The following is a 25090-nucleotide window of genomic DNA, read 5'->3' as shown; positions in this document are numbered from 1 at the left end:
TGGTATTTAACAATAGTCAGAACAAAATGTACCAGTTTCTAATCTGTATTGTCTATTGTTATACTCAGCTTGCTTGTGTTGTTGACATTTTATTTCTTTTGCTTCTTTTAGTAAGATTTTTAAAAATATATTCTTTTCAACAGTCAGTGACCATATTACTTTGTGTTCTTTTTCTGAAATAAATCTTAAGTAGATACATTTTAAAGGAAAATCAACATAAATAGCAGAAGATAAGTTTTATTATTACCAGAAGGAATTAAAAGATATTTTTTGGAAAAATAGTCTTACTCTTTTTAGTGTAATTACCTTTTTTTCCACTATGAATTTTAGAAAATTAGATTCTAAGCAAGTATTAAACAGTGTTCTTTGGAATGAACTGAGAACAAACTCATTTTCATATTAACCTATTTTACTTTTGTTACTTACCTCTGTATTTTTAGTGCATGCTATTTTGAAAAATTATTTTATAAAAATAGGTATATTATATATTTCTGAGTATCACTAATTAAACTATCGTTCCTTTTTATTCATTACAGGCTCCTAAGGGAAGAAATCCATACAGATGTTACTTTCTGTGTAGGTAGTACTTTGTTCAAAGCACACAAAGCAGTCCTTTTAGCAAGGGTTCCTGACTTCTATTTTCATACTATTGGACAGACATCTGATAATTTAACAAATCTTGAGCCTATTGCTGTGGAGAACTTTGAAGCTTCAGAATTTAGAAAATTTTTACAGTAAGTGCTTTATCTTTTTTCTCTTACATTTAAGTCTAATATACAACTGTTTACCTTTTCAATACATATGTGTGTATGTTTTTATTTCTTGTATTTTCATATCTGTTTTATAACCTAAAAAAAATCCATTCATTTAAATTCCAAATTATCTTAGTATGAGTAGAGGCTAAGTATGAGTATCAGAGTTTTAGGGGCTTAGTATTGGGAAAGACTAAGTACTAATTTGAGATTGAGCCTGAAAGAGGAGAAATGGTGTGTTCTCTAGTAATTTGAATGACTTACTCTATGCCATGGTTTTTTGACAGTGGCACTATTGACATTTTGGGTTAGATAATTCTTTGTTGTGGGGTGTGTGCTGTGCTGTGCATTGTAGGATGTTTAGCAGCATCCCTGTCCTCTAGCCCCTAGATGACAGTAGCATTCTTCCTGAGTTCCCCCCCACCCCTCAGTTCCCAAGTTGTGACAATCAAAATGTCTGCCAGATGTTGCCAAATGTCCTCTTGGGGGTAGAATTAGCCCCTGTTGAGAACCATTGCTATATACTGACTTCTGTATTGTTGTTATGCAAAAATCATTGGTATGCAAGAACTGTTGGTATATACTGACTTCCTGACTTCCTTATTATTGGTATGCAAAACTTTAAATAAATTATGTTTGTAAAAATATGAGATCATAACTTTTTATTCTTATGGCTTGCATATGGTCAAAATTTTTGAAAATAGAATGTCCATTGAACTTGTGAATTCATGAATTTTTACCACCTAAGTAATGGGAAAAACTAGTTTAAATTAATCCCCATTCTAATTGAATAGAATTTTATTTTAATGCTTTACTATTATCTGCACATATGTGTAATGATTTGACACTCATTTTTGCTAAATGTATCCAGAAGGGAAGTATTTTCTAATGTAGTTTCTCAAAATTATATCTCTTTTAGACTTATGACATTTAAATGACATGGACTCTAAGGCTAGAATGCCTGAGTTCAAATTCTCTGCTCTGCCATTTCGTAGCTGTGTGCCTCAAACTTAATCCTTCTGTGCCTGGAATTTCGTCAGGTGTAAAATGTCTGGCACCTAATAAGTACCATAGAAATTCACTAAGTTTTTTATGTTTGTAAATCTTGAAATGTTTATTTGTATTTCATTTCAGTTTTTTAAATCCTGCCCTACCATAATTTCTTCCCTTTTTCCAATATATGGAAGTCGGTATTGTTCTAAATGATATTTTAGTGACTTTCTCTCATACCACCCATCACATACACTTACTCAGCAGGTGTCTATTTGTGCCCTGTAATGGGCAAGGCCCTGTGAAGGGCTAGGTATGTACTGGTTGATGGCTCTTGATTTGAGTGCTGAATGATGACAAGTAAATGTGGAACTAAGTTTTAAAGCCAATACTGGCTTTTTCAAAGTTGGATTTTTGTGTTTTTATATTCTGGATCCTAAGTGTTTTTTGGTGCTAGTCTTTTAGTTATTTGCTGACATACATTTTGCCTGTAATCCAAATCATACTGACTTTAGTATAGAAAATTATTTTTGGGTAATTAAATTTTAAGTATATTTGTGTGATTTGGTTTATTTTTCTTCTTTTTATGCTCTGACATGCTATGATCTGAATTCTTTATTTCAGAATTTCTTATATGAAACTCCTATATGTATAAATGGAAAATTGTCTAACCTTGACTTACCCTGTAAGAATAGTATGACATAATTTAAACAGATACTTTAAGTGCAATTTAAAAAATCATCATTTCCCAGTATAGATCATAGGCTCATCATTGAGTTCTGACTATCAATTTTAAAATGTATACTTTTTTTTTTTTCCTAGTTGGTGGTATATTGGCATTGTTCTAAGGACCAGGCTCTGTAGTCAAGCCAGACCTACCGCTTCTAACTGTGTGAACGTTGACTAATCACTTACTGTTATGTCCATCTGAAAAATGGACATAATAACAATACCTATCTCAAAGTGTTATTGTATGGGTTAAATTAGATGCTTATAAAGCACTTAGCACAGTGGTTTGGCATACAGTAAGCACTGAATACATTTTCATAAGTGTTATTTATAGTAGTAGGCCTGTCGTAGGCTCTATGAAATGATGTATTTCTTGAGTGTATGTTTATTTTTATTTTATTTTCTTCTTTTTTAAAACTATTTTATTTTTAAGTAATGTCTACACCCAATGTGGGGCTCAAACTAACAACCCTGACCGAGATCAAGAATTGCATGCTCTACTGACTGAGCCAGCCAGGCTCTCCTTGAGTGTATGTTTAGATGAAGATGCATAGGATATGTCAAATTTTCATATATCAGATAAAGGAAGAAACTGTATCAGTGTTTTCCTTTATTTATTGTCATTAAAGGTAATAGAAAAAAAAGATTAAGAGACAGCATGGTAGAGTGGAGAAGGCACTGGACTTGGCAACAAGGCAGAGATCTGCCTTCCAGCTGTGCGTTATCTTGTTTTATGATTTCTTTAAGCCTCAGTTTTCTCATATTTAGAACAAGGAGGTTGGAGTAGATGGCTTTGTGCTTCATAGCACTTCACAGACCTCTATTTTAAGCACTTAATCATATTTTGTTTTGTATTAGGTTAGTCATGTATGTCTGTGGTTATATAAGCTCCTTGAAATTAGATCATCTCATTGATGTGAACATCCTCAGTGGTATCTCATATGGTGTCCTGCACAGAGAAAGTGCTTGTGATGTACCCCCTTTTTATTAGCAGAGTGCATTGAAATTTCATCTATATTAATATAAAGTATAAGGAGAGGATTATAATATAAAATATTGAGATTAATTTTTTCAGTGAAACTTATGAAAAAAATTTTTAAATTTTACTTATGAAATTCAGTTCTTATTAGTGGCTTTATTGCACATCCTTTCTCTTTAGATAACCAATAAACTTTTTGAAATATTGTTATATTGCTACTTACTGTAGAGTCCTTTGGTATTATGCACTTGAGTTAGAGTGGGAAATACAGTCTGTGAAAAATTGTTTTATATACAGCAGCATCATACATGATTCAAATGATTGGCAATGGAAAATAGTTGTTGCTTCATGACCTCGTGATTAAAATTCAAAAATTCAACTTAGTATAAAAATCTTCAATTTTCCAAGAAGACCTACCCCGTTGTAGGTGTCAGAGTGTGTATGTGTGTGTGCGTGTGTGTGAGGAAAGAAAAGAGGAAAGACCTTTTTTTTCTTTTCACTCAATTGTTTATTCCATAGTCTTTTTTTTTAAGAGGAATGACCTTTGAATTTGCAACTTAACATCAATTAACTGGGGGATGCTAAGATAACTTGTGAGGAAGGTATAAACACACAGAGCAGCACAGAACAAAAGATTCTGTTTCCCCTGCAGCTTTTTCAGGTAATGGGTATTTTCTCTCACATTTCTTATACTAGCAGGGCTCGAAGTGGGTGGGATAGGTGTCTTGTTGTATTCACTGTATTTAACTATATTTTCTTATTTTCTGTATTATTGATGCTCTGGCATCTGGGGCCTCATTGACTGGGCAGAGATTATTCCTCCTAGGGTCAGGTCATCCTAAATCCATTCTAACACCCCCACCTCCTCAATCTGGTTCTTTTTCTCCACAAGGCAATATTCCTCTGCCCTAATCTTCCCAGGGCCAAACACCAGGCAACTAAAGATCATCCTCATAGCCCAGAGCATGCCCCACCCCTCCCCACCCCACCTCCAGCCCCAATTATTAAAACTAATATTAAGCTTCGGTTGTTCACCTTGCCCCACTCATTCCTTTTCACAGAAAACATAATAAAGGCTTCTGCCTGTGCTTTGCTCTACCTCCTGCTTCCAGACCAACCCTATTGCTTCCCCATGTGGCCATTACTGGTGTGGTGTGCCTCTCTCTGCTTGGGTACTGCAAATTACAAACTATCTTTTCAATGGCAGTCATTTCCTAATCATTTGGCTCAGCATACCTGAATAAAACCAATTCCCAGGTGCATTTTAAAACATTTGAAAACCAATTGCTGCCTTTAGATCTTTCTTCCTCCCATCTTCCTAAACTGTCTTTGAATCTCATCTTTCCAGTCTATACCACTAGCCAGTCATCTATAGACCCTTAAGTCAGTCCTCCTCATTTCACTTTTTAAAAAATATGTTAATTAATTTTTATTTTTAATTCTAGTATAGTTGATATACAATATTATATTAGTTTCAGGTGTACAATATAGTGATGCAGCAATTCTATACAATACTCAGTGCTCATCATGATAAGTGTACTCTTAATCCCCTTCATCTATTTAACCATCCTCCCCACCCACCTCCCCTCTGTTAACCATCTGTTTGTTCTCTATAGTTAAGAGTCTGCTTTTTGGTTTGTCTCTTTTCTTCTTTGTTCATTTGTTTTGTTTCTTAAATCCCACATATGAGTGAAATCAAATGGTATTTGTCTTTCTCTAACTGATTATTTCCCTTAACATTATATCCTCTTGATCCATTTATGTTTATGGCTCAGTAATATTTCATTGTGTATATATACTAGACCTTTATCCATTCATCTATTGATGGACACTTGGGTTGCTTCCATAATTTGGTTATTGTAAATAATGCTGCAGTCAACATAGTGGTACATATAATCTTTCCCAATTAGTGTTTTTGTATTCTTTGGATAAATACCCAGTAGTGGAATTACTGATCATTTAGTAATTCTATTTTTAACTTTTTGAGGAACCTCCATACTGTTTTCCACAGTGGCTGCACCAGTTTACATTCCTACCAACATTGTATGAGGGTTCTTTTTCTCTACATCCTTGCCAACGCTTGTTTCCTGTCTTTTTGATTCTAGCCATTCTGAGAGGTGTGGGGTGATATCTCATTGAGGTTTTGATTTGCATTTCCCTGATGATGAGGGCTGTTGAACATCTTTTTATGTTTCTGTTGCCATCTGTCTGTCTTATTTGGAAAAATTTCTACTCAGGTCCTCTCCCCATTTTTAAACGGGATTATTTGGGTGTTTTTTGTTGTTGTTGTTGGTTTTTTTTGGTGTGGAATTGTGTAAGTTCTTTATATATTTGGGATACTGACCCTTTATTGGATATGTCATTTGCAAATATCTTCTCCCATTCACTGATTGTCTTTTAGTTCCATTGACTGTTTCCTTGGCTGTGCAGAAGCTTTTTATTTTGATATAATCCCAGTAGTTTATTTTTGCTTTTATTTCCCTTGCCTCAGGAGACCTATCTAGAAAAATGTTGGTATGGTTGATGTCAAAGGTATTACTGCCTGTGCTCTTTTCAAGGATTTTAATGGTTTCAGGTCTCTCATTTAAGTCCTTAATTCATGTCAAGTTTATTTTTATGTATGGTGTGAAAAGGTGGTTCAGTTTCATTATTTTGCTTGTATTGTAGTTTTCCCAACACCATTTGTTGAAGAGACTTTTTCCCATTGCGTATTTTGCCTCCTTTATCGAAGATTGGTTTACCATATAATCATGGGTGTTTTTTTTTTTTCTTTAAAGATTTTATTTATTTATTTGACAGAGAGAGACACAGCGAGAGAGGGAACACAGGCAGGGGGAATGGGAGAGGAGAAGCAGGCTTCCCGCGGGGCAGGGAGCCCAATGCGGGGCTCAATCCCAGGACCCTGGGATCAGGACCTGAGCCGAAGGCAGATGCTTAACGACTAAGCCACCCAGGTGCCCCATAATCATGGGTTTATTTCTGGGTTCTCTATCCTGTTTCACTGACCATTGTCTATATTTTTATGCCAGTGCCATACTGTTTCGATTACTGTAGCTTTGTTGTATATCTTGAAATCTGGGATTGTGATACCTCCAGCTTTGTTTCTTTTTCAAGATTGTTTTGGCTATTCAGGGTCTTTTGTGGTTCCATACAAATTTTACGGTTGTTTGTTCTGTTTCTATGAAGAATGCTATTGGTATTTTGATACGGATTGCATTACGTGTATAGATTGCTTGGGTATTATAGACATTAAAAAAAAAGATCTATTTATTTATTTATTTAAGAGAGAGATAGCATGAGCGGAGGAAGGGGCAAAGAGGGAGGGAGAGGAAGAGGGAAAGAATTCCAGGCAGACTCTGTGCTGAGTGTGGACCCTGATTCTGGGCTCACTCTCCCAACCCTGAGATCATGACCTGAGCCAAAATGAAGAGTTGGATGCTTAACTGACTGAGCCACCTAGGCGCCCCTGGTAGTATAGACATTTTAACAATATTTGTTCTTCCAGCCCATGAGCATGGAATATATTTCCATTTCATTGTGTCATCTTCAGTTTCTTTCATCAATGTTTTATGAGAAAGTTCTCAGAGTACAGGTCTTTCACCTCCTTGGTTAGTTTTATTCCTAGGTATCTTATTATTTTTGGTATAATTGTAAATGGGATTGTTTTCTTAATTTCTCTTTGTGCTGCTTCTTTATTAATGTATAGAAATGCAGTGGATTTCTGTACATTGATTTTGAATCCTGCAACTTTACTGAATTGATATATCAGTTCTCATAGTTTTTTGGTGGAATCTTTAGAATTTTCATTATGTACAATCATGTCATCTGCAAATAGTGAAAGTTTTACTTCTTTACCAGTTTGGAAGCCCTTTATTTCTTCTTTCTATATGATTACTGTGGCTAAGACTCCCAATACTATGTTGAATAAAAGTGGTGAGAGTAGCCATCCTTGTCTTGTTCCTGATCTTAGGGGAAAGCTCTCAGTTTTTCCCCATTGAGGATGATATTAGCTCTGGGTTTTTCATATATGGCCTTTGTTATGTTGAGGTGTGTTCCCTCTAAATCTACTTTGTTGAGCGTTTTTGTCGTGAATGGATATTGTACTTTGTCAAATGCTTTTTCTGCATTTATTGAGATGATCTTATGGTTTTTATCCTTTCTCTTGTTGATGTGATGTATCACATTGATTGAGTTGTGGATATTGAATCACCCTTGCGTCCTGGAAATAAATCCCACTTGATCATGGTGAATGATTTTTTAATGCATTGTTGGATTTGATTTGCTAATACTTTGTTAAGGATTTTTGCATCTATATTCATCAGACATATTGACCTGTAGTTTCTTTTTTTTAGGTGTCTTTATTTGGTATTGGTATCAGGGTAATGCTGGCCTCGTGGAATGAATTTAGAAGCTGTCCTTTCTCTCTTATTTTTTGGAATAGTTTGAGAAGAATAGGTATTTTTTTTTAAGATTTTATTTATTTATTTGACAGAGAGAGAGGGAGGGAGCGAGCACAAGCAGGGTGAGCAGGAGAGGGAGAAGCAGGCTCCCCGCTCAGCAGGGAGCCCGATGTAGGGCTCGATCCCAGGACCCTGGGATCAGGACCTGAGCCGAAGGCAGACACTTAATGGACTGAGCCACCCAGGTGCCCGAGAAGAATAGGTATTAACTCTTCTTTAAATGTTTGTTGGAATTTACCTGTGAAGCCGTCTAGTCCTGGACTTTGTTGGGATTTTTTTTGATTACTGATTTAATTTCATTGCTGGTAATTGGCCTGTTCAAATTTCTATTTCTCCTGATTCAGTTTTGGGTGGTTATATTTTTCTAGGAATTTATGCATTTCTTCTAGGTTGTCCAATTTGTTGACATGATTTTTCATAATATCCTCTTATAATCCTTTATGTTTCTGTGGTGTTGGTTATTATTTCTCCTCTTTCATTTTTGATGTTTATTTGCCTCCTCTCGCTCTTTTTTATTTTTATGAGTTTGGATTAAGGTTTATTAATTTTGTTGACCTTTTAAAAGTACCAGCTCCTGGTTTCATTATCTGTTCTATTGTTTTTTAGTTTTTATTTCACTTATTTCTGCTCTAATCTTTGTTTTTTCTTTCCTTGTGGTTTTGTGTTTTGTTTTTTTTCTAGCTGCCTCAGGTGTAACATTAGGTTGTTTATTTGAGATTTTTATTGCTTCTTGAGGTAGGCCTAAATCGCTACAATGTTGCCTCTTAGGACCTTTTTTCTACATCCCAAAGATTTTGGACCATTGTTGTTTTCATTTTCATTTATCTCCATGTATTTTTTTTCCCTCTTTGATTTCTTGGTTAACCCATTCATTGTTTAGTAGCATGTTAACCTCCATGTATGTGTATTCTTTCCAGATTTTTTTCTTATGGTTGATTGCTAGTTTCATAGCATTGTGATTAGAAAAGATGTATGGCATGACTTTGATCTTTTTGAATTTGTTTAGATTTGTTCTGTGGCCTAACTTGTGATCTATACTGGAGAGTGCTGTGTTTGTACTTGAAGATAATGTGTATTCTACTGTTTTAGGATGGAATGTTCTGAATATATCTGTTAGATCCATCTGGTTCAATGTTTCCTTGTTGATTCTGTTTGAATGATCTGCCCATTGATGTAACTGGGGTATTGAAGTCCCTTATTATTATTGTATTACTATCGATTACTTCCTCTATGTTTATTATTATTGTGTTATATATTTGGGTGCTCCCATGTTGGGTGCATAAATATATACAATTGTTATATCTTCTTGTTGGATTGTTCCCTTTATGGTTATATAGTGTCCTTCTCTGTCTCTTGTTACAGTCTTGTTGTAAAGTCTATTTTGTCCAGTATAAGTTTGCTCCCCTGGCTTTCTTTTCACTTCCATATGCATGATGATTGTTTTTCCATCCCTTTACTTTCAATCTACATGTGTCTTTAGTATGACATGAGTCTCTTGTAGGCAGCATATAGATGGTTCCTGCTTTTTTATCTATTCTGTCACCCTATGTCCCCTGATTGGAGCATTTAGTCCATTTTCATTCAAAGTAACTATTGAAAGGTATGGACTTATTGCCATTTTGTTACTTCTTATGGTTGTTTTTGTAGTTCTTCTCTGTCCTTTCTTCTCTCTTCTCTCACAGTTTGCTGGCTTTCTTTAGTGATATACTTGGATTCCTTTCTCTTTATTTTTTGATATCTATTAGGTTACTGTTAGGCTTATATATGACATCTTACACATACAACAGTCTGTATTAAGTTGATGGTTCCTTAAGTTTGAACCCATTCTTAACTCCTTTTCCCCTACCCCTGCCACATTTTAGTTATATGGTATCATACTTTATATCCTATTTTGGGACTCCCTTGACTGATTTTAGTAGATAAACTTAATTTTACTGCTTTTGTACTTCTGACTTTTTTTTTTTTTAACAACTCTTTGTGGTCTTTTCTTTCCACAGAAGGAGTCCCCTTTAAAATGTTTATAGAGTTGGTTTAATGGTGATGAATTCCTTTAACTTTTGTTTGCCTAGGAACTCTTTATGTCTTCTCCAGTTGTCAATGATAGCCTTGCTGGATAGAGTATTCTTGGCTGCAGATTTTTTCCTATCAGCACATTGAATATATCATGCCATTTTCTTCTGGTTTGCAAAATTTATGCTGAAAAATCAACTGATAGCCTTATGGGGTTTTCCCCTTGTATGTAATTGTTTTCTTTTCTCTTGCTGCTTTTAAAATTCTTTATAACCACCTTTCATCCTTTTAATGACTGTGTGTCTTGGTGTGGACCTCCATGGTTTGATTTTGTTGGATGCTCTCTTTGCCTCCTGGATCTGGATTTCTGTTTCTTCCCCAGATTCAGTAAGTTTTCAGGCATTATTTTTCAGATAAATTTTCTGCTCCCTTTTCTGTCTCTTCTCCTTGGATCCCTATAATGCAAATGTTATTTTATTGGTAGTGTTGCTGGCTTCCCATAGTCTATTTTAATTTTTTTATTACTATTTTTCTCTCTCCTCTTTAGCTTGATTGCTTTCCATTACTCTGTCCTCCAGGTCGCTGATCCATTTTTTTGCTTCCTCTAGTCTACTATTTATTCTTTCTAGTATATTTTTAATTTTAGTTACTGAGTTCTTCATCTGTGATTGGTTCTTTTTCATATTTTCTATCTCTTTGTTGAGTGTCTCACTGAGGTCCTCCACTTTGTTCTCAAGTCCAGTGAGTATCTTCATGACCATTACTGTAAATTCTCTGTAGGACATATTACTTATCTCCATTTTGTTTAGCCCTCCTGCTGAGATTTTGCCCTGTTCTTTCATTTAGTACATAGTCCGCTGTCTCCTCATTTTATCTAACTTTCTGTATCTGTTTATATGTGTTAGGAAAGTCAGCTATCTCTCCTCCTCATGAAAGTAGTGGCCTTATGAAGAAGAGGTCCTATAGTGCCCTGTTGTTCTGTGTCCCCTGTTGACCAGAACCTGGCGCTTCAGAGGTATCTTTTATGTGTGGTTGTGTAACCTAGTGTTGCTGAATCACATTTGCCTTCAGTCTAGTTGTCTGCAATGGCTCTCTTTGCCTGTTGTGAGCAGGATTTGGTCCCTGTGTTGTTAGTGGGTCAGTCTGGGACTGCCTTGGGCTTGACTGAATCAGACCAGGCATTTGCCAGAGATGCAATGGCATGGAACTGCAGGGGTTTTCCCTGTGTTGTCTTCTCAGAAGCTTTCATTGGTGGGTGGGGCCTGCAGTCAGACCTGATGTCTGTCCCCAGCCCACTGCTGGGGCTGCATTTGGACTGGTGTGTGTTGTTAATTTCCCCTCTCCCCCAGGGCAGGAGTCACACTGAAGTGTTGATGGCTCCTGTCAGGGTTGCTTGACACTGCCAGGCTTATGGCACTGCTTTGGATGGGCTTCAGCCAAGGATGTATTCGATGGGGCAGGTCTGCAGCAGAATGCGGGATGGGCTGTGAGGAGCCAGTAGGTCTCTGTCAGTCAGTTGTGGGTCAGGGTCTGCAGCCCCTGGGGGAAAGTCCTGCTTAGGCTCTGAAGGAGAGGGCATTTCTGCAGCAGAATGGGGGTGTGAAGCATGCTTTAGCATGTAGGTGGAGAGTGTACATGCTCTGCTTGTTCCCGTAGGTGCTTGTGTATCTAGGCTTTGGTGTTGGAGAGGGAAATGGTGCTTAGCAGCTGTTTTGTTCTTGGAGAAGTTCCCTAAGTTCCCTGCCCCTCCAGCACACACTCTGAGATTCGTAAATAAATCCCCTTCCCATATCCCTAGGCGTTCAAACTGCTGCTTCTATGCTGTATTTCTTCTGGCTCTTTGTTGTGCTCTCTCTTTAAAGGAGGGGACTCCTGGCTCTCCCAGAGTTCTGCCTGCTGATTTTTAAAGTTCCAGATGTTAAGCCCTACTGATTGTTAAGTCCATGTGGTTTTCAAAGCCAAATGTTATGGGGATTCATCTTTCCTATGTGGTTCCCCCCAGGCTGGTGTCTGATCCTCTTTACGCCCATGGTAGCCCTCCCTCCCACAGACAGTCCCAAGGGTCGTTGTCTCCTGACAGCATCTCCGCCCTTTCTGCCCTTTTTGATGTGGCCTCTTCTCTACATTTAGCTGTGGAGAGTCTGTTCTGCCCATCTTCACTTCGTTTTCTAGGTTATTTACACAGATGTGGGTGTTATCTAGTTGTATCCATGGGAGAAGGGTGCTTAAGATCCTCCCACTCCACCATCTTCCCCAGAAGTCAGTCCTCCTCATTTCTCAAAAAAATTCTTGTCAATTTCTCTTGTAATGTAATTCATGGTAATTAAAATTGCAACATATGTTTCCAATACCATGGCCTCTTGGTTCCTTTAGTTCTTGTCTTCCAGTGATCTTGTTCTGCACACTACCTCACTACCATGTCAAATCCTAAATCATGTCAATAACAATAAACTGCAATCCTCCATAATCTTTTTTTTTTTTAAAGATTTTATTTATTTATTTGAAAGAGAGAGAATGAGAGACAGCATGAGAGGGAGGAGGGTCAGAGGGAGAAGCAGACTCCCCGCCGAGCAGGGAGCCTGATGCGGGACTCGATCCCGGGACTCCAGGATCATGACCTGAGCCGAAGGCAGTCGCTTAACCAACTGAGCCACCCAGGCGCCCCAGTCCTCCATAATCTTGATTCCAGACATTTCAACCTCTAACTTCTTCCCATCTCTCTACCTTACTCCTTTAAAACTCCTGAATCTAATAATTTATTGACTCCCATCAGGACCTGCAATGACTCTTACCGGTTTTATTGTCTCTTATCCTCTTATGTCCTTGTTTCTATCCTTAGTTTAAATTTTTTTTGTCTATCATAATATCACTTCCTTTACATACAGCCTCTTTTCCTTTGTCCCCTCTGAATTTGCCTTGTATGTATGTCAAAACCCCAAACCTTAAATCCAGTTCTTTGATTCCTCCACTCCTGCATTCAGACAATTAAATGGCAGGAGAAAAACACATGGTATTTGGTCTCACTTTAAATCATGGCCATGAACCTCAAGTAGGTACTTAGTGCTGACTGTATGCAGTTATATGATATTTCCCTAGTCCTATTTGCTCTCCTTCTCTCCTAGATTATTTCATACCTCCTTTTTTTTGAACCCTCACCTGTTCTTCCCCCATCTTCATTCTCACTTGATGACCTTTCTTTATATTTCACAGAGAAAAATCAAAGCAATTAGAACTTTCACAAACTGTTCCAACATCTATTCATTTAGTTGCATTTACACCGTATGCTTTGTCTTTTCCCCTGTTACTGTTGATGAACTGTCAGTGCTTCTAAAACCATTCCCTCCACTAAAACCATTTTCACCCTCTTTTCTCCTGTTGAGGGACATTTCTCCAGCAGTTTTCACTTTCCCAAAAGAAGTTTCTTTTCTTTTCTTTTGGATCTTCTCATTGGTATATAAACATGGTATTTTATTCCCACTTTAAAAGTAACAGAAGCCTTTCCTGACCTCATTTCACTTCCAACTAATACTCTACCAGCTGGTACTCTAATGCTCTGCACCCTTTTACGTTAAAGCTCAAGAGTTATCTATTACACTGCCTCCAGTTCCTCTCCTATTCTCAGTCTTTTAAAAAACTGAGATAGAATTCACACACCTTAAAAGTCACCCTTCTAAACTGTATAATTCAGTCATCTTAGTATATTTACAGTGTTTTGCAACCACCAGTCTCCAATTCCAGAATATTTTCACCATCCTAAAAAGAAATTCTGTGCCCCCAGCAGTCACTTCCCACTCTCTCTTCCCCCAGTTCCTGGCAACCAATAATCTACTTTCTGTCTTTATGGTTTTGCCTATTCTGGGCATTTCATATAAGTAGAATCATATAGTACATGTCCTTTTATGTCCTGCTTTTTAAACTTAGTGTGATATTTTCAAGGTTCATTGATGTTGTGGTGTTTATCAGTTCTTCATTTGTTTTCATGGCTGAATATTTCATTGTATGGTGGATAAAGAGTCATCACGACCATACTCAGGTTTGATGATTTGCTAGGACTCATAGGACTCAGCATATAGTCATATTCTGGGCTGTGATTTACAACAAAAGAAATAAAGAGAAAAGGAATATGGAGTGAAGTCCGCAGGAAACTAGGCACAAACTTCCAAGAGTCTTCTCCCAGTGGAGTCACACAGGATATGCTTAATTCCCCTAGTAATGAGTTTTGACAACACTTCTGAAATGTTGTCAACCAGGGGAGCTCATTAGAGGCTCAGTGCCCAGGGTTTTTACTAGGTGTTTGTCATGTAGGCATCCTGTGTCTATTGTGCATCCATATTCCAGACTCCTGGAAGGAAAGCAGGTGTTAAGCATAAACCATATTATTCGTATAAATGGTTTAGGCACAACGAGCCACACTTGTCATTTATAGAATGCCAGGAACACTCCTGAAATCATGTCCCCAGATACCAGCCAAGGGCCAACCTTATAATTAAATCTTAAAAGATAGTGTCAGGACTGCTATATTAAATCTCTTCTGTACATATGGATATACCATATCCATTCATTGGTTGATAGACATTTGGGTGTTTTGACTTTTTGGCTGTTATGAATAATTCTACTATGAACATTCATGTACTGATTTTTATGTGAACATATGTTTTCATTTCTCTTGTGTTATATACCTAGAAGTGAAATTGCTGAGTCATATGGTAAACTTTTGAGGAAATGCCAGGCTCTTTTCCAAAGAGGCTACACCATTTTACATTCCTACCAACATGTATGAAGATTCCAATTTCTCTACATTCTTGACAACACTTGTTATTATCTGTCATTTTGATTATAGTCACTATAGTGGGTGTGAAGTGGTATCTCATTGTGATATTGATTTGTATTTCTCTGGTGGCTATTGATGTTGAATATCTTTTTGTGTGCATATTGGCTATTATATATCTTCTTTGGAAAACTATAGAGTTTCTTTGCCCATTTTAAGTTGGGTCATTTGTCTTTATATTATTGAGATGTATTGTTTATATTTTGAAATTCTTTATTTGATATTCTGTACATAGTCTCTATATATGAATTTTATTCTGGGGCACCTAGGTGGCTCAGTGGGTTAAGTGTCTGCCTTTGGTTCAGGTCGTGATCCCAGGGTCCTGGGATTGAGCCCTGCACTGGCCTCCCTGCTCCATGGGGAGTCTGCTTCTCTCTCTACCTCTCCCCCTGCTCGTGTTCTCTCTCATGTGCATGCATGCGCATGCTCTCTCTCTCAAATAAAATCTTTTTCAAAAAAGAATTTTATTCTATAGGAAAGGATTTTAAAATTCTTTATATGTTCTAGATACAAGTCTCTTATCAGGTATGTGATTTGCAAACTCTTTCTCCCATTCTGTGAATTGTCTTTTAACTTTCTTCATTGTGTCTTTGAAAGTACAAAAGTTTATAATTTCTATGATTTTCACTTTATTTCTTTTTTGTTGTTGTTACTTGTACTTTTGGTGTTCTGTGTAAAAAACCATTGCCTAATCCAAGGTCATGAAGACTTATACCCATGTATACTTTTTTAGTTCTTACATTTAGATCTTTCACCTATTCTGAATTAATTTTTGTATATAATTGTGAGGCTAGTATCCAGCTTTGTTCTTTCATATTTGGATATCCACTTATCTCAGCACCATCTTTTGAAGAGACTATTCTTTTCCTGTTGGATTGTCTGGACACCTCTAAAGGAAAAACATTTTACTGTGTGTCTCCTTTACTTTTTTTTTTATTAGGTTATGTTAATCACCATACATTACATCATTAGTTTTTGATGTAGTGTTCCATGATGCATTGTTTGTGTATAACACCCAGTGCTCCATTCAGTACGTGCCCTCTTTAATACCCATCACCAGGCTAGCCCATCCCCCCATCCCCCTTCCCTCTAGAACCCTCACTTTGTTTCTCAGAGTCCATAGTCTCTCATGGTTTCTCTCCCCCTCCGATTTTCCCCCCTTCATTTTTCCCTTCCTACTATCTTCTTTTTTTTAAAACATGTAATATATTATTTGTTTCAGAGGTACAGGTCTGTGATTCATCAGTCTTAACACAATTCACAGCGCTCACCATAGCACATACCCTCCCCAATGTCTCCTTTACTTTTAATACTGTACTCATAGAATAATTCATTTCTGACCCTTCTGGTCACCAAATGTGTGGGAGTTTTCCCCCACATCAAACAGTTCTGAGATTCTCCAGATACCAGCTGGGGGTCCTACCCATTTAATTCAATTCTGACACTACCTGGAGATATTATTAGATCCCACAGGTTAAGGGTTTAGTCCCATGAGACTGTCCCAAACCCTTTTCACATGCAGTTGCAAGTCTGGGTTGTTCCCTGTGCTTCTGACCAACGAGCTATGAATTGAAGGGTCCCATGACTCCTTTCTCAAGTTCAATTAATTTGCTAGAACACAGAACTCACAGAACTCAGGAAAGGATTTTACTTACTAGATTGCCAATTTACTATAAAAGGATGTAACTTAAGAACAGCCAGATGAAAGAGGTGGAAAGGGCGAGTATGTGGGAAGGGGTGTGGAGTTCCCATGCCCTCTCTGGGTGCACCACTCTCCCAGCTCCTCCATGTATTCACCAACCCAGAGGCTCACTGAATCCCATCTTTTAGGGTCTTTATGGAGGCTTTATTACTTAGGCATGATGGATGAAATCATTAGCCATTGATGATTAATTCAAACTCTCTTGCCAAGCAGCCCCATCCTTGGGGGCTTTCCAAATGTCACCTAGCTCATTAATGTAAACTCTGCTGTGGTTCAAAGGGCTTGTTATGAATAAGAAGAGCCATCCATTCCACTTCTATCGCCCTGGAGCTATTTCAGGAGTTGGGAACAAAGCTAAGCATTATAGCAAAAATGTCCCTATGACTCTTGCATAGGAAATTACAAGGGTTTTAGGAGATATGTGCCAGGAACAGTGGGCAAAAGCCAAATATATATTTCATGTTATAAATCACAATATCACCACACTGTTGTCAAAAGTTAGTTGCCCATATATGTAGTTCTATGCACTCAGTTCTGTTCTGCTGATCTATATGTTTATCCTCATGCCAGTACCACACAGTGCAGATGACCGTAGCTTTGTAGGAAGCTTAGAATTTGGGAAGTATGAATCTTCCATCTTTGTTCTTTGTCAAGATTGTTTTGACTGTTCTGGGTCCCTTGCATTTTTTTTTTTAAAGATTTTATTTATTCATTTGAGACAGAGATACAGAGAGAAAGAGAGAGAGCAGTCAAAGGGGGAGAGGCAGAGGCAGAGGGAGAGGGAGAAGCAGGCTCCCCGCTGAGCCAGGAGCCTGATGCAAGGCTTGATCCCAGGACACGGATCATGACCTGAGCTGAAGGCAGACGCTTAACCATCTGAGCCACCCAGGCGCCCCTAGGTCCCTTGCATTTCTATTTGAATTTGAGGACTGACTTTTCCATTTCTGCAGAAAAGTAGTTGAATTTTGATAGATACTGCATTGAATAGAATCTGTAGAGCAATTCAGAGAGTATTGCCTTCTTAATCTTAAATCATCTAGAATGTGTTTCCCTTTATATAATTGCTTGCAGCATTGTTTTATAGCTTTGAATGTATAAGTGTTATGCTTTTTTTGTGAAATATATTCTTAAGTATTTTTTTGATGTTATTGTAAATGGTACTATTTTCTAATTTCCTTTTAGACTGTTGATTTCTAGTATTTAGAAATATAATTGATTTTTGCATATTGATCTTGTATCCTGCAACCTTGTAGAACTTGTTTAACAAATAGGTTTTGGGGTGGGTTTCCAAGGATTTCTATATACAAGTTTGTCATTTGTAAATAGAGATAGCTTTAGTTATTCCTTTCCAATTCAGATGCCTTTTATTTCTTTTTCTTGCCTAATCCCCTGGCTAGAGCCTCCAGTTAAATGTTGAATAGAAGTAATGAGAACAGGCAGGCATCCTTTCTGATCTTAGAAGGAAAGTTTTCAGTCTTGTACCATTAAATATGATGTTAGCTGTGGGTTTTTCATAGATGTTCTTAATCAGGTTGAGGACATTCCTTCTATTCCAAGTTTTTTGAGTGTTTCATCATGACAGGGTGTTGGATTTTGTCAAATGCTTTTTCTGCATCTATTGAGGTGATCATGTGGTTTTTGTCCTGTTGATATGGTGTCTTAGTCCTACTAAGAGGACTAAATTTAAAAGGTTTTATGATGTCTTTGGGCTGCTCTAAAAAAATACTACAGACTGGATGGCTTATAAACAACAAAAATTTATTTCTCACAGTTCTGGAGTGTGGAAGTCCAAGACCAGAGTGCCAGCATGGTAGGATTCTGTCTGGTGAAGACCCTATTCCGGGTTGTAGATGCTGACTTCTCACTGTGCCCTCACATGGTGGAAGGAGGTGAGGGATCTTTTCGGAGCCTCTTTTATAAGGGCACTAATCCCATTCATGAGGGCTCCACCTAAGTAACCTCTCAAAGGCCTCACCTCCTACCTTATATCACACTGGGCTTTAGGTTTCAACATACAAATTTTGAGGGTCTACAAACATTCAGACAATAGCATGTGATGTATAACATTGATTTTCATTTGTTTAGCTACCCTTGAATTCCTGAGATAAACCCCAGTTGGTCATGGTTTATAATCCTTTTATATGTTGCTAGATTCAGTTTGCTATTACTTTGCTAAGGAATTTTTTTTTCAACTATATTAATAAGAAATATTAGTCTATGGTTTTCTTTTCTTATGGTGTCTTTGTCTGCTTTTGTATCAGGATAGTAATGGCCTCAGAATGTGTTAAGAAGTGTTCTGTTTTCTATTTTTTGGAAAAGTTTGTGAAGGATTGGTGTCATTTCTTTAAACATTTGGTAGGTTCACCAGTGAAGCCACCTGTCCTGGATTTATGTTGTAGGAAGTTTTTGATTACTAATTCAATCTCTGTAGTTGGTATAGGTCTGCTCAGATACTGTTTCTTCTTAAGTCAGGTGGTAGTGTATGTCATTCTAAGAATTGTCCATTTTATCTAGGTTATCTAGTTTGATGGCATTGTATATTCCTTTCTAACATTAAAATATTTCATAGACTACTTTTAAAACTTTCTGCTATTTGAGATCTTTTTCCAGTTAGTCCAGATAAAAATGGTTTTAAAATTATATAGTTGTATTATATGAAAGTAGCACTTGGGAAACTAGCTTTTAAGAATCACCAACATTATTTTCATTATTATTTTACATTTTCTTTTAGAATTGTATATTCATCAAACAGAAGCCTAAAAAACTATGAAGAGGAAATTCTTAGGAAAAAGATAGTAGAGAGGGGAGTACCACAAAAGAGATATGACTTCAGCTTTGGAAAGTGCACCAACAATGATGGAAGATCATCTGTAGAGTTCTTAGATAAAAAGTCATCTCCTTGTTCTCTTCTGAAGCATGAAGTTCCAGAGGATATCAGTGATGGAGAGGACAATTTAATTTCCACTGGTGAGGCTTTTTTTAGTGGATTTTTATACATTTTAATGCCATGAAAGTAACTATATTCTGATACATTGGAGAAAAACGTACTTCAAAAATCAACTCTACTGATTTCTTTCTTATAGGTAAATGAAATAAAAGTAATTGAAAGTAAATGTAATAAAAGTAAGTGAAAGCAAATTTTTTATGGGTAAGTGAAAGTAATACTATAGTCAACTCCTAGTTTTCCCAAGCAATTGGAGATGGGGTTATTATGAATAAATTCACAGTTCTCCTCTTAAGCCTCCACATGTCATCATCCTTATTCTGATCCACACCAATAGAAGCTTTAGCAGACTATAGATTCAGTTCTGTTATAACACAATATATGTATTACTTAAAAAAACATGCAGCATAAAAATCATTATATTTTGTCATGACACAAAAAAATTACAATTTTGTTGTGACACATTTTAAAAAGATAGAAATCTAATAAAAATGGTATGATTTTACACGTTAAGTTGTTAAGAAATACCTAAATACTACAATAAATATGGTAATTGACCTTGAAAAAGAACTTAAATTTGTTTGTGGAAGTGGGTGTCAGAAAGGTTGCAGCTTGTGAACTATTGTGAATTGGCAGAAGGAGGATGTTAAGGACATAGGAGTAAGTATAGATAGATGTAAGTATAGATGATACAGAGATACAGTAATGGTAGATATTCTAACAGGAAACTTGAGATCTCTGGTCTATTTATTATTTACAGAGCATCTTAGTGCAAGTTCCCAACCTCCAGTCCCCGCAAGGTTCAGTGGTGAGGGCCTGATGTTACCCTGCATGTAGAGTGGGATTGCACCATAAGAGAGGAACACCAAAATTAGGAGACTTTCATAGGCTGCTGGCAGATCTGATAGAGATAGAGAGAGGGAAATAGAGTAGGAGGGAGGGGTCTTTACTTTGGAAGGTAAATAAATCTTCCCTGGTGAAGAGAGAGGAAAGTAGCTTCACCACCCTGGAGTATAGGGAAATGGTTTTGAGGGGAAGAAAATCTGTAAATATTTCTGGAACCTCACAGTATCTCTAGCCTCCAAGGCATGTTTGTTCTTTAATCATTCTTTGTCCAGATTTTCCAGCGCTCTGCCCAGAAAAGTATGCTCTGCCTCAGACCATACAGAAACACAAAATATTCATTGAAAATGGTCTTCCAACAGTTGGTTATCTGCAATCAGATGGAAATTTGTAACACCAGATATGGAGGATGTAGGTCATAACATATGCAGTGAACTGAGGTATCTGGTAGATGTTTAAGGTGTTTGTGTATGTTTTATGTATTCTTATATGGTTCCGTTCAGGTGGGTGCAGTTTTTTTTGCAGTGACCTAGTATTTCTTGTGAATGAGCTGCAAGGAAGTGAAATGCACGTAAGCAAATGAAAATTTCACATCATGTTCAAATTGTTCCCTAATATATCAGTTGTGTTAGATCAAACTGATATTTTAAAAACAAGCATTGTAGCAGAATTGAATGTATATGAAAGTATGTTAACTGAAAGATTTTATTATTGATATTTAGTACAACAATAATAATAACCAAACTGACTTAAGCCCACTTAGAATCCTTGTATGTACGTTAACAGTATCTAACTATGGTGAATGAATGAATGGATGTCTCTTCTAAGCTTTGAGGTAGATCCATTCGTATAGTTTATCTCATTTGGTCTCAGATAACTCTAAGAAGTAAGTGGCTGTAGGCTGATTTTTACAGATGAGAACTCATATAAGTATAAGGGACTTTCTCAAGGCCACACAGATATAGCAGCTGGCCAAGCTGATATTTAGTACCCATTTTTCCTGTCTCTCATCTAGAGTTCTGCCACAGTCCCACAGTAGCCCATTAAAGTGGCCAAACACATTGCGAATGTAAGTGAAAAGAGCTCATTTACCCCTCAACCCCCTGTCTTTGAACTACTTTCTCCATTCCTCCATGGAAACCCCCATGTTTACCAGTTTATCAGATACTTGTTGTCCGATTCTTACTAACTTCTTTGCAAGCTTTCCTACTGTCAATGTCACCTTCCTTGAAACTTGCTGTGTTCTATGACCCTGTGCTCCCCAATGATACATAACCCCCTAGAGGGCAAACACATATGGAATGATTCTGTACTCCAGGCACAAGGGATACAAAGTGAATGGCGTTTACATCCATCAGGTCCTACACACAACAGGAAGTTAGCGCCTTATTTAAGTAATCTCTACACCCAACATTGGGCTTGGACTCATAACCCTAAAATCAAGAGTCTCATGCTTCTCCAACTGAGCCAGCCAGGTGCCCCTCTCTTAAATATTTTAAATACTTCTCTTCTTTATCCTCCTACCATTTCTTAATTTCAAGTCTTTGCAATTTTTCTTGAGCATCTGTACCCCAGCTAGTTGCCAGGCCTCTCATTGTGCCACCCTCCATTTATACTGTGTAGAACAATATTTGTTAACTGCAGGTCTGATCATGGCAATCCCCTTATTAAAATTCAGTTGTTTCCCATAGCCTTAATATAAATCCCAGGTTCCTTCCAGTGACATAAGGAAATTTGTGAACTGGCTCTTGCCTAGAACTCTGCTGCTTCTTCTCTTCACAACGCCCTCCCACCCTTTGAGCTCTAGTCTTACTGAATTACTTGGTGTTTCCCCCAAAGAACTGTATTCTTGCACTTGCTGTTTCTTCCTGGAATGCCATTCTAATTATCACATATTTTTTAAAGATTTTATTTTTAAGTAATCTCTACACTCAGCATGGGGCTTGAACTCACAACCCTGAGATCAAGAATCACATGCTCTGCTGACTGAGCCAGCCAGGCGCCCCCTAATTATCACATTTTTAAATGGAATATTGATTTTGCATTAGGTTTTGAATGTTTAAGAGTGAACAAAACAGAGTTCCTGTTGTGCAGTCTAGGAGGAGATATAGTCAGATGGATTATGCACAGAGTGTGATGAGGACACAGATAAGGCACATTTTACCTGGACTTAGCATCCAGAGAAAGCTACATGAAGGGAGTGATGTCTGAGTTGAATCTCAGGGGAAAAAGCAGGAGTTAACCAGGCAAAAAGAATTTAGGGGAGAAGTATTCCAGGCAAAGGAAACAACATGCTTAGAGGCAGAGAGAGCTCAGGCACATAGCAAATTTTAAAGACTGGAAATAGTTTATTGTGGGACTAGGGTGGAGTAGGGGATAAGAATGGTTACAGTGAGAGATGAGTCTGGAGATATAAGCAGAAGCCAGATTATTGAAAGCCTTATATAAAGGATGACCTTATTTCTTATTGTCCAAATTGGGATACTTTTGAAAGAGTAAAAAGTGCAGAATTATTATTGTGGTCAATAATTATTCTGGGGCAACAGGCATTAACTGGGACTGTCCCAGGCAAACCAAGACATGTGGTCACCTTCCTTATAAGCCATTTTGGAGAGTTTGGGTGGTACTATTTGGCAGGCTTCTGGAGTATAAGCAGAACAAGATTAGGGTAAAGTGGAATGAAGACTTGAGCTTGAGGAGCATTGAGTTTGGGATTTCTCTGACTGTGGGTTTTTTTCTTTGACCACTTCTGACACCAAAATATGTGTGTGTTTTTTCCCCCTACACCAACTAATTCTCCAATATCAATTGAGTATCCAGCAATTCAATTCTGACACTAAGGTTTATCCTGTTATGCAAGGTAATAGTCATATGCTCAGTCTTCCCCCTGTCATCCTGCCCTGGACAGCTGTGGCCCTCCAGGCTCTGAGAGCTCAGGCTAGTCCCCAACCACCTGCATAGTGAGGAGCTGGATGTCGTGGGGCCTGGTAAATCATTGTAAGACTGGCTTTTACTATTTAAAAAAATGGAGAGAGCCATATGGTTTTGAACTGAGACGGCTCATGATTTGGATTACATTTTTAAAACATACCTCTGTTGGGCTCAAGAGTGGTAGATGTGTTGGGAAGTTATTGCAGAGATCTAGGTGCAAGATGATAGTGGCTTAGACTGGAGTGGTAGCCATGGAGATACTGAGTCGTGGTTGGATTCTGGATCTCTCTTGATATCAGAGCCAATGATGACATTGTGGTTTATAAATATATAAATTTATAAATTTGTAAATTTGGTTGGTGGGAATCTGTCCCCAGTGACGGATTCTCACCAGATGTATTGACTAAAGTTTCTGGACTGACAAAGCTATGATACACAGTGTAGTAATTTTTAAAATATAAACATGTTTTATATTTCACTTCTCACTTTCTGAATGATGAAACTTTTGAAGTAGAGAATCTTTTAAAAATATTTATTTTCTTTATTTTTCTATACTGTATATAGTACTAAACTCCTAGTAAGTGCACCATAAATCCCATTGATTTTAGTTGAATATATATTGGCTCAAATGTCATTTTCATTTTCACCAAAAACTCATGAACAGGAATAGGAAGGTAATGAAAAAGGCTATCAAAATTGGAAAATTTTCTGACTTCCTATGTCGGATATTCATTCAGTGGCTTCAATTTTGGTGTATAATTTTGTGATAATATTACCTATATTTAACTATAAATCTGTATTCAAAGGTATATTTATATTTAAATTAACTTGAAATTTATTTTTCAAAGCAAGATAGAGATGATTTTAAAATTGTTTTATTTTGAATTTACTAGTTAAATATTGTAGTTACTATTGCTCTCTCTTAGTAGCTAATCAAGATAACTGTGGAAAAACCTTTAGTAATATTAAAACACAAAATTTTTGGATATTTATAATAAAGAAACTATTTTTTAGTTTTGTTTTTCTCTTTTAAAGATAATTGTGACTTGGATCCTGCATCTGAATTAGGAGAAGATTTATTGAAACTTTACGTGAAACATTATTGCCCAGATATTGATATTTATGTTGATGGAAAAAGTTTTAAAGCTCACAGGTAAATAGGCACTTGACTGATTTGGTGTCTTGGTTGTGCAAGTAAAGTTTAAAAGCGTGGCTGTCTCTTCCTAGCACAGTGGTTTTCAAGCTCTGATTCACAAAAGTCACAGGGGTTTCATGGTGATGCCTCAGGGGACCCGTGACAGGGGAAGGGGTTGGACATCAGGCAGGGTTTTCTGCCTGCAGGTTCAGCCAGGCTCACATGCCCCCTTCCAGACATGTGCACATGTTTCAACCAGAGCAGATCTCTGCTTTGTATTGGGTGTGAACCTAAGATTTCATTAGAAGAAAATATTCTGTTGCTAAAATAGGTTTGAAAGCCACTATCACAGAAAATATAATTAAATGCAGTTTTTAATTTCACGGGCATTATAGTATTGAAAATGATTATTTCTACATGAATGACATGTATTTTCTCTAGTTGCATTTTGGCTCAAAGTCTTTGATTCAGAATAGATATTCTTATGAATAGCATTGATTAGAAGGCTTAATATTTCAATGTACTTTTTAAAAACCATTATTATGCTTTAGAATTGGGTTGCTTAGACATTCTAGGCTTTTAGATTTCAAATTAAAGCCTGTTCTTTTTTGCAAGTAACTAAAATGTGCTTCAAAGAAGAAAAAATCTTAATAAATACAGATTTTCTTTTGGAACTCAAGGGAAAGAAATACAGCTGGGCCTCACAATGGACAAGAAATGGAACCAGAAGACTGAGGAACCCAGTGTTTTTCCTCCCTCTCTTTGTGTTTCAGATAGAATGTTGATA

At 37.1% G+C, this 25090-nt stretch overlaps 1 protein-coding gene across 1 annotated transcript in view; it reads left to right on the top strand.

The window, feature by feature from the left end:
* Nucleotides 1-25090, top strand: part of BTBD8 (BTB domain containing 8) — a 107593-nt gene that overhangs the window by 5451 nt on the left and 77052 nt on the right. The window contains exons 2-4 of the mRNA XM_064588821.1: nucleotides 537-734; nucleotides 19182-19417; nucleotides 24204-24321. Coding sequence (XP_064444891.1) covers nucleotides 537-734; nucleotides 19182-19417; nucleotides 24204-24321 — 552 coding nt within the window. The remainder of the gene's footprint in view (nucleotides 1-536; nucleotides 735-19181; nucleotides 19418-24203; nucleotides 24322-25090) is intronic.

This window comes from Mirounga angustirostris, unplaced genomic scaffold (genome assembly GCF_029215605.1).
Source record: "Mirounga angustirostris isolate CCGP_5_RB_7025 unplaced genomic scaffold, mMirAng1.0.hap1 SCAF_4, whole genome shotgun sequence".
Lineage (NCBI taxonomy): Eukaryota > Metazoa > Chordata > Mammalia > Carnivora > Phocidae > Mirounga > Mirounga angustirostris.
The sequence above is the reverse complement of the archived record's forward strand: the minus strand, read 5'-3'. Positions and strand labels throughout refer to the sequence as shown.